Source organism: Primulina huaijiensis, chromosome 11 (genome assembly GCF_012295235.1).
Source record: "Primulina huaijiensis isolate GDHJ02 chromosome 11, ASM1229523v2, whole genome shotgun sequence".
Taxonomy (NCBI): Eukaryota; Viridiplantae; Streptophyta; class Magnoliopsida; order Lamiales; family Gesneriaceae; genus Primulina; species Primulina huaijiensis.
This window is the reverse complement of record NC_133316.1, coordinates 17072054-17084143: the sequence shown is the minus strand read 5'-3', so window position 1 is coordinate 17084143 and position 12090 is coordinate 17072054. Positions and strand designations below refer to the sequence as shown.

Genomic DNA, 12090 nt, shown 5'->3' with positions numbered 1-12090 from the left:
TATATGTGTGTGTGTGTGTGTGTATATATATATATATATATATATATATATATATATATCCAATTTTCTCCTTTTTCTTTCAAACTTAGAAAATGCAGAAAAGCTTCACTTTGCTACAGACAGTAGGTGTTGCCGGTGTCTTCTCTGCTGTGTCTACCTGGTACTTATTCTCTCTCAAATCTTCTTACATTTTTCCTGTTGATTAATTCTAATCCGTTTATTTCAGGTATGGATTTATGTTCGGCAGAGAGTCCGCCCGCAAGGAGCTTGGTGAATTGATTGAAAGCCTCCGCCGCTCAAATTCTGACCCCAAACCTCCGTCGCAGCACTCGTAAATCATGTAATGGATGAGTTTACAATTCTCTAATACCAATTACGCTCTTTGAGCTTTATGTTTAATAATTTTTTTTTATATATTACGAGTGGAAATGATTGTTATCGACTTCTCTATTTTCAGAATACCCTTAGTATGGCTTTAACTTATTATGAAAGTACTTTTTCAAACTTTTACCACAAGTAAAGCCAAGGCAGTAGCCTACAAGATCAAATATTTCCAAGAAAAATGAAGAAATTCTTGGATGTTTGCATTTATTCAAATTATAGTCCAAAAAAAGGTGTTGGCCATCCCTTACATGCCTCGTGTAATATCTCATACCAGAAATTAGATTGTGGGAGAGGTGTGCATGGGTTTATATTTTGCATCACGAATTTCTTTACTAACTTGGGTCAATCTTTATCAGTGCAACACCCAATGTGATCTAGTTGGTAGTGAAATTCATCGTGTACGATCTTGTTTTAAGAGCCTATGAAGTGCTACGAACCAGTCCAACATGAAATGTTGTGTCAAGTCACAAGTGGTGTCTTATCTTCAACTTTTTTTCATTTTTTCCCCTTAAATGTCAAGAATTTTACGGTTGCTTTAGATTAATGTGTGAAATGGTAGCAAAAGTGAAACTTGTGGCTAGAAGAAAAAAGGGAATGAGGTCTCTCTGTTCCCTAGCTGAAGCTCTTAATCGCAACCAATCTAGATGAAAGCATACCGGCAGCAAAAGGATACAATATTAGTATCTACCAAACTCTAACTCATCGACTTGGTTACAGAAGCCCATTGAAAAATGATCTAGAGTGCATCAAATGAACTAGTACCATGAATGAGAGCTGTTACTTCTGCAAGTGTTCGAGTATAGTCTCCTAGGGACATGTGAGTGCCACTATCAGCAAAAATTGCAGTGTTAATGAGTTCTGTGGCCCATTTGTGATTGACACAATTTCCATCAAACACAAAATGTTGCGACTTCTGATGTGATTCCGTATTCATGGTATAGAGACATTGACCTCTTGCAGCAAGCATAAAGTCGGTATTCCTCAGCCGGTGCATTAAATTTATATAAAAGAATAGAGAATGGAAATTGTCAAATATTGATGGTGAACTTCTTACTTTTGATTCAATCGGAAATCGGAATCTATGTTGTCAGGTTTTTGGGAGAGAAGTGGGAGATTTGCCTTTTTTACTGTCGGTTTGGTGGCGAGTGGCATTTTTACGGTGTTGTTTGAAATACTCTGTTTAATTTTGCAAAATAAAATTAAAATAAATGAATGTTCCAAAAATAGTATATTTTGAATAATATTACAAACATGCTACTACCAGCCATCCTACTGGTATAAAAATAACAAACGTTCTTACTTATCACTTAAAATTCCTGCTAACCAATTCCTACTGAATTATAAGAAAGAAATGCACCATCAATCATGACCAATTTGAATTCTGCACCATTTCTATTAAAGGTGCTTGCACACTGTGTTAGAAAATAAATTGTATAAGTTTGGATGATGACTAAATCATACGCGGTTTAAAGACTTAGGAGTTGGACTACGTCTATTGCATCTAGTTTTCCAGAAGTTAACGAATTCTATACCAAGACTTTAACACAAGTCTTACTAGATGCATCTATTGTAGACGTCTACGTCTAGCTACTGCAAGGACTTTCTGGTTGGTCGTGTTGAAGAACTTGGAAGACCGAAAATAAGAAGATTTTGAAGATCAAGTTTTGTACCATATAAGGGACGTCAAAGCTTGATCTTGGGGTTGTTGTCCAACAGCAACCTAAAAAAATATCAGACAAAGTTGATACTGTATTTATTGTGCAATGCATTGAATGCTAAGTTGCCTGTTGGAATGATAGTTACCATTTTGGGAAATGCCGCAGTACTCCAAGAGGTCAAAGCTACATTGGATTCCATATCTGGCCAAGTGTTGAAATCATTTATGAAAATCATAAATCAGAAAGTCTTGTCTACAGACTATAGAAGTCAGAGCATTGAAAATTTTGAAGACTACTCGAGCTGCATTTATTTGATGAAGCCATCAAGAATTTAGCACTCTTAAGAACTGTGTAGATTAGAATATCTTTCACTTCATAATACTTTGTTGTAATGGTTATTTAGTGCCATTACACAGCTCTTGTAAGGTATTTATTTTTATAAATTGACGTGAGAAACTATTCAGTGCTTTGAACTGATGTATGGCTATTCAACTTTGGAAACTGATATGTAACACTATTAAGTTCTACAAACTATTGTTGCTTTAGTGTTTCTAGTGAAACTTTCTCGAAACAGAAAAAAGGAGTAAAAGTGACTTTGAACGTCTATAAAAATCCATGTACCATTGACCTTTTGCATTTATATTTCTGTGTTTGTTTTAAATAGAATCGATCAACTCCCTTTTCCTTAAGTGGTCGAATTTTCGCAAAGTTTTGAATCAATCTATCTACCATTTGTTTCCTTACCGTTTTCGAACCTACTACTTTTTTTTTTTGTGTCCTCATCAATCGTAGAATTTATCATCATTGAGATTTCCTTCTTGATAAAAACGATGTCGGCTATAGACATAACATGATAATTAAATTTTGAATTGGGTCTGGAATCTAGGTCTAGAAACATTGACAACAATTGTGGGTTTTTCACAATTATGATACCAAATATATACTAGGAATATGACCAAGAGAATCTTAAGTTTATTTTGACTCAAATTCACCACTCATATTCTTATCGAATCCCTTGTAGAATTGCCATTATTATATCTACAATACTTTAGCTAGCATATGCCAGATCAGCTAAAAGTCAAACACATAAAATGAAAGGGTTACAACCCTATTTTTGGACTAAATAATGTACAACTGCAAGCATGAAATTTTTTTACTTTCTATGTTGGAGGAGGTATTCACAAATTATGCTTTTTTATGTTTTTATTAATTGTTGTACTAGAGATGATTTGTATTTTAAAATTATCAGGTTTATGTAACTTATTGTAAGTTGAATATCAATTGGAAGAAGGGCATATATCATGAATCCTTTTTTCCCATTTAAAGGAATATCTACATTTTGAAAAGAAATTTTATTGTGACACTATGCATATTTGTTTTGAAAAAAGATGGGGAATTGGATAGAGTAAAAATGTAAAGCATTTAATAATGAATAAATATTTGTTTTGGATGTGTATGAGTGCAAGCATAGCTAGTGGGTTAGAAGTGGACTAGAGAAGTGAGTATTTGTGTAGTTAATCAGTTGATTTTGTATCCCTCTTATTAACAGATGACTTTCTTGCTTGATTAGATAGATTATTTTGCATATGTGGGGGCACATTATACTTGATGAGAATAAATTAGAAAACACAATGACAGTGAAAGATTTTTGATGAGAATAAATTATTTTACCTTTATATAACCACAGTGATTATTCTTCACCCTTCTGGACTTCACTTTTGTGCCAGGTGTAGATTAATTTTGATTTTTTATATTATGTGTGTGAATCTTTTTTTTCCGCCTTTTTGAGCATGATTCTGTTGACAAGTCACAACAGTAGGAATTTGTTATTGGCCCAAGTATATTAGGCCTAGAAAATCACGACCATTCTTTAATCCGTAGCTTGAGTGAGGGGAAAGAGGAACAAATATATTAGGCTAGAGTTGTTATAAGAAAGGCATAATAGCATATTGTGTTTTTTGGCTAGTTTTGTGCTAAGCCAAGGAGAGGGAGTGACTTTCTTCTTGTAAAGGATTTGATCCTTGACTGGATGTCTCACTCAGATTATTGTAGTTCTTGCAGCTTTGAGTCACTGTAATCTGAATTCGTGATACATCGTTCTTTGATTCACTATTTCCTATACGTCAATTTATACTCTCTAATTTATGTTGTGGTTGTGCTCTGTCTCACATCAATTTTTTGGAAGAGTTTGATGAGGTTTATAAAGTTATTTGATGTAATTCTCTCAATTTAATTTAACTATTTAAGCAAAATACGGATGGATGCAAAGTTACTTGAGGAACCTATTGTGTAGAGCCCTTGTTAGGTGTCTATGGATTCGGATTTTGGAATACAATAGGAACTATGTAGCTTTTGACTGTTCTATGTAGTGTTCCAGCATTCCAAACATGATATGCTGGGATATTTTTTGTTTCAGTTCATAAGAAGCTTTTATTAGTTTGCATTTTCATATCAACATATGGTGTCCTTAAATTCTAATTACCCACCTAACAAAATATTGATAGTTGGTGAAAAAACCTAATTGATTGTTTAAGATAACAATTGTTTTGTGACACAAGATTTTGAGGTATTCAATCCTTCCTAGGCATGATCAAAAAAGAAATCTCACAATGAAGGAAGAATAAGATAGATTATATTTCTATAAGAGAGAAGCATGTTGGGATACGTGTGTCTCATATCTAAGAAGCAGCGAAATTTTAAAAATCTGTCATACAAAACCTTGGACGCCCGTATGAATCATTAAAATCTAAAACCATGGATAGGGTTTTTATACCTCCAAATGAATCACGTTTGGGTATGACTCATATTAATCCGGATTTTAAGCATAGTTAGCTCTTCATGTAGAACACATCTTGCTCTGGCCAGAGACTCCACACAATATTATATCTTCTGATCACATATGATATAAACGTCTGTAGCCGAGTGGTGAATCCCCAACTATATGTCTCGTTACATACCCAATGTCGCCACTTGATAACCTTCACAAAGTCAGTAAACGAGTCAAAGCACATAACTAGTAAATAAAGGCTCAATGTTGTATCAGGTATAAGGACAAATGGTGTTCAACCATAATCAGACTTCTCCACTCAAAAAATGATAACCATTTGGAAAGTCCGAGCAAGGGTAGTTCGATTAATTTATCCTACGAGCACCTATTTGTATGCTTGAACATTTCTATGTTCATATCAATGAAACGTGGTACAAATCTTCACATATGCTAGTGTCAAGTTCGAACGACCTTCCTTCTTTCAGCCGGCTCAATTGACTTGGAACGCATTTTAAAATATACAGTAATAAAATCGTGTTTCTTGACAAATATCAAATGTACGATCTCATCTTTAAATATACTATAACATATTGAAGATCTTTACCTATGCCGCTTGCATTAATAATAGATAAAACTTTTGTCAAAATGATATAAGGTATATTAAAATAAATATTGTTTTACAAAGAGTCAATAAAAGCTCTTAGCCTACAGTATATTTATAGATTTCTATCTACATTCTACTCTAACAAAGCAATGTAGGAAACTGTAGAAGCCATGTTGCTAGCAAGCGTTTTGGTGTTGTGAGGGACGGATAATTGGATTTTCTATGGTGCACAATTAGATGAGATTCATTTGTATGAGATTCTTAAGTGTTAAGAGTCTTTTCATGAAACAACCATACAAAGATATTTAAGGGATTCAATTTAGCTTATTGTGAGGGTGTGAAAGAGGAGAGAGAGTTTGGTATCATCCATTCGTAGAGTGTGCATCATTCAAGCTTGTTACAATCAGAGGTTTTAACTTTGGATCTTGAGATTTTTGAAAATTTTAAATTTATTTTATTATTCATTTGCAGTTGCCAATAAGCAACATTAAATAATCAGCAACTTAAATTACTAAGAATTGGATCAAAGATTCTTCTGTGATGCCTATAGGAAAGCATGCATCCATCTATTTCTCTATCGCCTATAAATTTCATGCTGTTAAGCTATACTAAATTTGTGCAGTAGTAAAATTCCGTTGGATAAAACATATATCTGCATTCTTTGTTGTTATAATCAGTTACATTCTTGTGTCGTTTTGAGGTTGAACTGTTCTCTATAAGACTGTACAACAGGATCTTGTACCCATGCGTAAGTTAATATCATTTATACAACATAAAAGAAACTCCGGTACGACAGAAGAACTCAAGTTACTTTTCCTCAAAGCACCATTCGTGTTTGATACTTGCATTATTTCTCATTGTAGCTTTTCCTCTCTTGTTATTTCTCTCTGTTATGCAACGAAGCGCCATAATGCAGTAAATAGCTTTTGAACTTCTACTTGATCAAAAATTCTGAATGCTAATGTAGCCACTTTATACATTGCAGCCTTTTATGGATAGCATTAGCATCTTTCATTTTGATTTCCTGTATGAGAATGGACTGCAAAGACCTTGATATGCATCATTCGACTTGACATCCATCACCCTCCTCTCTCTCCTCTTTCTTTGAAGTGTCCAAGGGGGCTGGGGACTAAGTTATTGATGCATATTTCATGGCTTTAGGAACCATCAATACCGAAGTTGGTGTCATTTGTTTAAAATAATGCGATAGTATGCAAATGATTATAAATTAGATCTTCATTGATAAGATTGTCAAATATCTACTAAATTGGTGCATCACATCTAACTTTGAATTAATGTCCAGTAATGATATTACGAGCCTTTGACAAATTCCCAAATCTGCGCCACTTCTATGCACTCGATTTTTCCTCTATTTTTAAACTATGGCTATTGTCATTTTAGCAATAAAACTGTTATATTGATGCTGAATCATATACTGGAGTGACGGAAAGTGCCATTATGGCATATGTTTTCCGTTCCTAGGTTCTTTATGTTGCCTCTGAGGGTATGATATATGGATATATGCATTGTGAATTGCAGAAGAAATTTTATATTTGCAATTTTATGGTTGGGTTGAGCCTTGTTAGCATATCTATCACGTGGTATGACTTGTATTTTTCTTGGTGCAATCTCATGATTACTTTTTTTACTTATTTATGTTTCCACCGCTGCTAGCTCTTTCTGAAACTACTGATGTAACATCAAAGCTGTATGTGTGTTGGCCTTTTATATGACATCTGAATGCAAAGAGATTATACAGTCGTAGCAAGGATCACGAGTATATAAAAAATTATCGTTATTACAAAAATAAAAATTGAAACTATGATATGTTGTATGCCAACCAATATGCCCGAAAGGTATTAAAGAAGATTTTTACAGGAAAAGAATATAATCCTTGCATCAGATATGTGACTATGTGTTACTGAATTTCTGGCTGACTTGGAAATTGCTGATAGTAAATGTTCTAAGCTCCTTACCAGGGTGGGGTATATCCTCATGTAGACTTCTCTTTCTTTCTGCCCTGAAGATATCACCCTTCATTTATTTTCGGTATCTTTGGCTTTGGCTAGAGCACAGAACATGAGTAGATTTTGGTATTATGTCTTGTATTCAATACTTCTTTGTGGCTCCATCATATTCTTTTTATGTAATTAGAATGGAGCACTCATTTGTAGACCTGCACGTGTATTCTTTACACTAGGACACCTTCTTTTATCTCTCTCTCTTTGTTCTGTTTGATAAATCCAACATACAGGTCCGTTCCAACGGTATCACTCTCCGGAAGTCGTGTTTTCCGGGCACCTTCTGACATGCATTTTACAAATTCAACGAAATTTCTCCAGTTTTCTGGCTCAAATAAATGCTTGTTCATTCGTAAATATGTAAATGCACTCAGTCCATGTCCCGAGTCTGGTATACTTGTTGCCACAACTTGCGAGTAAGCTCCCATATCATACCTTTCTAGTGCATTTTCTCCAGCAAGTTCTATCCTAGCTGTTTTGATTGCTGCCTTTACTTGTCTAACTAGACCTTCTGGTGAGCAGCTAGCTTCCCCTGGCTGTTCTCCATCTCTCATTTCCATACAAGTAAAGTTGAGCACAACCCCATGTTTACCCATCATTCTTGCTACTGGTAGGTAACCATCTGTATTTCTGGTGTTGTAGTATCCTGCTGTTAGTTCTGCTGCATGTGATCTTGTTTTGTAATGCCAATGAATTCCAGCTACTTTTCCCGACAGTTTGACTCCAGTTCCTTTAAATATAACTTCTGCTGCTGTAAGAATTTTCTCCCCATGCTCAAGTAGCTTTCCAGAATACCATTTTAAGAAAAATTGCCCATAGTCACTTTTCCATGTACCATCACTTCGGAAAAATCCAGTGTCTTCTGGGAACTGGTTATATTGGCCTGCATCATGAGGCCCTCCTTGTCCCCAGTCATCTTTCCCAACAGCCTTTGCTGTTGCTGCTAATGAAGCTTTCATGTACTGTTTGTTTCACGGAAAGAAAATCAAATAAGCTGTTGCATAAGCAAGAAGAATCTATTATTTTTTTAATTTACACTTCTGTGAATTACCATGTCATAGCATTGGAATTCCCCAATTCCTGGGAATCTCCAGGTACCGTTGCTTTCTGGATAAGATGGATATCTTAGCTCTCCACATGGTCCCATGCCCACTTGTACCTCCTGCATTACAATAAAAAAAAAATTGAATTTCGACATGAGATATATTTTTTATTCTTGTCCGTCAGAAAATGAAAGGAGTATATTATGGGTCTTATATGTGAGATATTTTGCATGCGCATGAGACTGGAGTGGTCCAACAATGGGATTATCGGTAGACTTCAAGCTATTCTAAGAGTACTACCATAACAGTTTATCTAATGACTTATGTTTTGTCACATTAGCGCTATCAACATCACTATACCAATGTGTTGAGTGATGGACTATTGGATAGAGGATTAGGGTACACCCTAAAGGTAGCATATCAAAAACCGGGATTATCTAGAATTGAACGTAAATGTATATTGGAATGATGCCATAATCCTTTCCATCATTCATCTTTAACTGTTTCCACCTTGTTTGCTTCTCCTCTTAATGATGATTCTAATTTTAAATATAACTTGGTCATTCGACTTCTCCTCTTAATGATGATTCTAATTTTAAATATAACTTGGCCATTCGAGTCAAGCTAGAATAGAACGAATATAGAGAATTGAAAAGCTTGTTCGTATGTAAAACTATGAAGTTGCATTAATCGGCTAGATTGCTCAAAAATTATCTTGATTCAAAGAGTAAATTAATTGGCTAATTATTATATTATTTGATGGTGTAATCTATAATTCCTGTGCTTTATTATTTCCAAATACGATAACAAGGATAATCGATGATGATTTCCTTGATCTTGATTTCAGTTTCACTTCTAGTCATTATGCACAAATTCCACTTTTTATCATTATTTACTGTACAAAATTGCTACTAACTTTTAAATATTCTCTGCTTGAATATGGTTGGATATGCCTTATAATGAAATATATTAAGAAACATGGAATTAAAGTTACTCATATTTATTCTCCCTGTTCTGTTCTTTTGTTTGGGTCTTTATTTTTGTTGGTTCTCATTTGCAGTGCTAAATTTAGAAAATACTTCGATTTAAGATGGTGATGGTGCTAATGCATTGGTTGCCTAGAAGCTCATGCTGTTAAAGAAAGCTTACAAATTCAAATCTGTATCAATATGGTAAAAGTTAAAGCTATGTTAGAAAACAGAGGCCGTACCGAAATAACTTCTCCCAGGTAGTCCTTGAATCTTTCTCTAAAACTTCGCATATAGTCAGAATACACCTGAATTGGTGTCCTTCCTCTAAGAACCGGTAGTGAGTCGCAACCCAAGGATATATACTCAGGGTTGCGTCGACCTGATCTATCAGTGTAGACAAGATTAGGATTCTTGCTAATTTCTTCAAGCACCCATGGGGGTAGAGGAATGCTGCAAATTAGAAGAATGGTAATTTGTGTAAATTTCTCCTTGATTTTTCAGTACAAAATGGCAGCAGAAAGTTATCATTGTGAGTTATTTCTACATCTACATCTGGCAACATATATGACAATAAGAACAGCAGCGGTCTCAACAACTATCAGTTAACCAGCAAAATACATTTATATGACAGGACTGCTAGAAATTATAGTTGTACTATATCAGATGTTAATATTAAGTTTCAATTAAGACATCTGAAAGAGTCTACTTGGATGAACTCTACCATCTTGTGATTGAATTATGTGGTCAAGGAACTCTAGCATCTTGTGAATAATTATTCTATTTGAAGCAAAAAAAAAAAAAAAACTAAAACTAGATATCATTAGAATTTAACGTTAAAAATTCTTGCTTCGGACGAGAACTAAATGATAAAACTAGAGATTGATCGACTGTCTTTTTATCCCGTTATCGTTGACAAATCTAGAGTTATCTTTTGGCCAGTTAAATAGGAGAGACAACCACTGTGTGATAATTTTACCTGCAAGAGTCTCCAACATTTCCTCCGCACTGATGAAAAGACATGACAACTTGAAGCTTCAAGCCGAGCTTTCCTACCATATTTATAAGCTCCGCATAGCCGTCCCAATTGTATTTCATAGGCCCATCTTTCTCCACCAATCCCCACCAAGCGTCAACCATTACTCCATCGACTCCGGCACTCTTCAGAGCCATTAAACTCGCGAACATTGGCCTTGGTTTGTTCAAATTCCCCCCAACAGACACGGTATCGAGCGGAAGCATCACGAAAACAGGTACCTTTGGACCATTATGGCTGTGAGGACCTGCCATTCCATGTAGTTTTTCTCTTTGATCACCTTCTGAAAACGAGGATGTTTTTTCCGCCGGTGAAATTTGAGCTTCCTTTGTCGATTTCTTCGCCCGCAGCTGGAGAAGAGATGGCTTCATTTGAGGGAAGCCAACCACGCTAGTGAAATCATTCGGAGTTTTAGAATTCCTGTTATCATTTAGATTGATAAAATAAGTTGCAGAACGAAATGCTAAAGCCATGTTTTCTTTGAAAATCAAGAAATGTAGGAATAATGGATGAAGGCAGGTGGGCGTTTATTTATGAAGATAATCTGTTCTCTAGGTTCTTGGCTAAGACAACTGTGGTGGGCTCTAGTTTCAAATGAAAAAGTGCAAGAAATCAAAACAAGTCGCTGTACCTTTTCAAAGTCTTTTTTGAACGCTCTTAGGCTTCTTCTTTTTTTTTTTTTTTTTTTAAAAAAAAGAAAAATTCTTACCAGGGGGAAGAATCTTTTATCAGAAAGAGCGTGTGCCTAAGTGCATTTGAAAACAGACACGGTTTTGAAAATTCAGAGAAGTATTTGGTGGTGACCGATGTCGTGTGTCTTCGGAAACTGGCATCGTTTATGTCATTTCATTGTGTGCATCCGTCCTACACACAAGTTACCACCAGTAAGAGTTGTTGATCCATCGTGTATGAAAATTCTTGAATCAGTTTACCCGTGTCCGTTCCATTTATTTCGTTGTGCACCTTGTGTTTGGATCAAAGTGGGTGATTATTGTGTTAGGGAGGCAAAACTATCTTGTCTTGAATAGAGATTTCACATAACATACGAATTTTTTCACGTCTGAGGTGAGATTACTGCGGTAATATTTACAAGAATTTTGTGCATTTACAGTGACAAGTCGATATAATCGGATCTTGGTTTCATGTGTTAGGTTTAATAAATATAAACACGTAAACTTATTGTGGAAAATGTTGCTTATTTCTTTCTTTCAATTTTCAATATAATCCATCTAATCCATTGAAAGGGGTGAATATAATTCATTGGAATGTCAGCCAGCCAGCCAGCCAATTTGATCATCTTTGTGTGGATTTCTTTTTTTATGACTCAGCCAAGCCCCACAACTTTTGATTGTTTCTCGCAAGTCTTTGTCGGTGAAGAAAACACTGAATTTTTGTGGGTGAGAAAAATCTTGTTTTATTGAATTTTTGCTTTATATTGGGGTTTAGGATAAGAAGGAATAAAGAAAGCATCCTGCCTAAAATTGGGATACGTGGCTGTAAAATAGTCTTATGATTTCATTTTCTTGCTGCTTCTTTTGAGTGATTATACATGCACATGTGATTGGGCATGAGTTCTTAATTCACAGGGTTGTCACCTGTTCACTCATAG

The 12090-nt window shown here is 35.1% G+C and overlaps 2 protein-coding genes across 6 annotated transcripts; one reads left to right on the top strand and one right to left on the bottom strand.

Moving 5' to 3' along the window:
• The first annotated feature begins 65 nt into the window (after positions 1-65).
• On the top strand, positions 66-3804 carry LOC140987410 (uncharacterized). 5 transcript variants are annotated; one of them, XR_012177110.1, is made up of 3 exons: positions 66-160; positions 227-393; positions 3776-3804. XR_012177110.1 is itself a non-coding variant. In XM_073455903.1 (3 exons), exons 1-2 carry the CDS (start codon positions 93-95, stop codon positions 333-335), a joined length of 177 nt encoding a protein of 58 aa, XP_073312004.1. In that variant the 5' UTR covers positions 66-92; the 3' UTR covers positions 336-340; positions 2208-2573. The 5 variants fall into 5 exon arrangements, 4 of the variants coding, with proteins under 4 accessions (XP_073312004.1, XP_073312003.1, XP_073312002.1 ...); XM_073455903.1 differs by lacking the exon at positions 3776-3804 and adding an exon at positions 2208-2573 and having other exon boundaries at positions 227-340; XM_073455902.1 differs by lacking the exon at positions 3776-3804 and adding an exon at positions 1972-2573 and having other exon boundaries at positions 227-340.
• A 3389-nt stretch (positions 3805-7193) lies between these two features.
• LOC140987428 (beta-amylase 3, chloroplastic) lies at positions 7194-11043 on the bottom strand. Its single transcript, XM_073455926.1, has 4 exons — positions 10425-11043; positions 9688-9898; positions 8486-8596; positions 7194-8396 (listed from the first exon to the last, which is right to left on the bottom strand). The coding sequence occupies exons 1-4, from the start codon at positions 10952-10954 to the stop codon at positions 7605-7607; spliced, it is 1644 nt and encodes a 547-aa protein (XP_073312027.1). The 5' UTR covers positions 10955-11043; the 3' UTR covers positions 7194-7604.
• Between the last annotated feature and the right edge of the window lie 1047 nt (positions 11044-12090).

Coding starts and splice junctions, on each gene's coding strand:
- LOC140987410 (XM_073455903.1), top strand. CDS start 93: ATGCAGAAAAGCTTCACTTTGCTACAGACAGTAGGTGTTGCCGGTGTC. Junction 161..226: donor TTCTCTGCTGTGTCTACCTG/GTACTTATTCTC, acceptor CGTTTATTTCAG/GTATGGATTTATGTTCGGCA.
- LOC140987428 (XM_073455926.1), bottom strand. CDS start 10,954: ATGGCTTTAGCATTTCGTTCTGCAACTTATTTTATCAATCTAAATGAT. Junction 9,899..10,424: donor AATGTTGGAGACTCTTGCAG/GTAAAATTATCA, acceptor TCTAATTTGCAG/CATTCCTCTACCCCCATGGG. Junction 8,597..9,687: donor ACCTGGGAGAAGTTATTTCG/GTACGGCCTCTG, acceptor ATTGTAATGCAG/GAGGTACAAGTGGGCATGGG.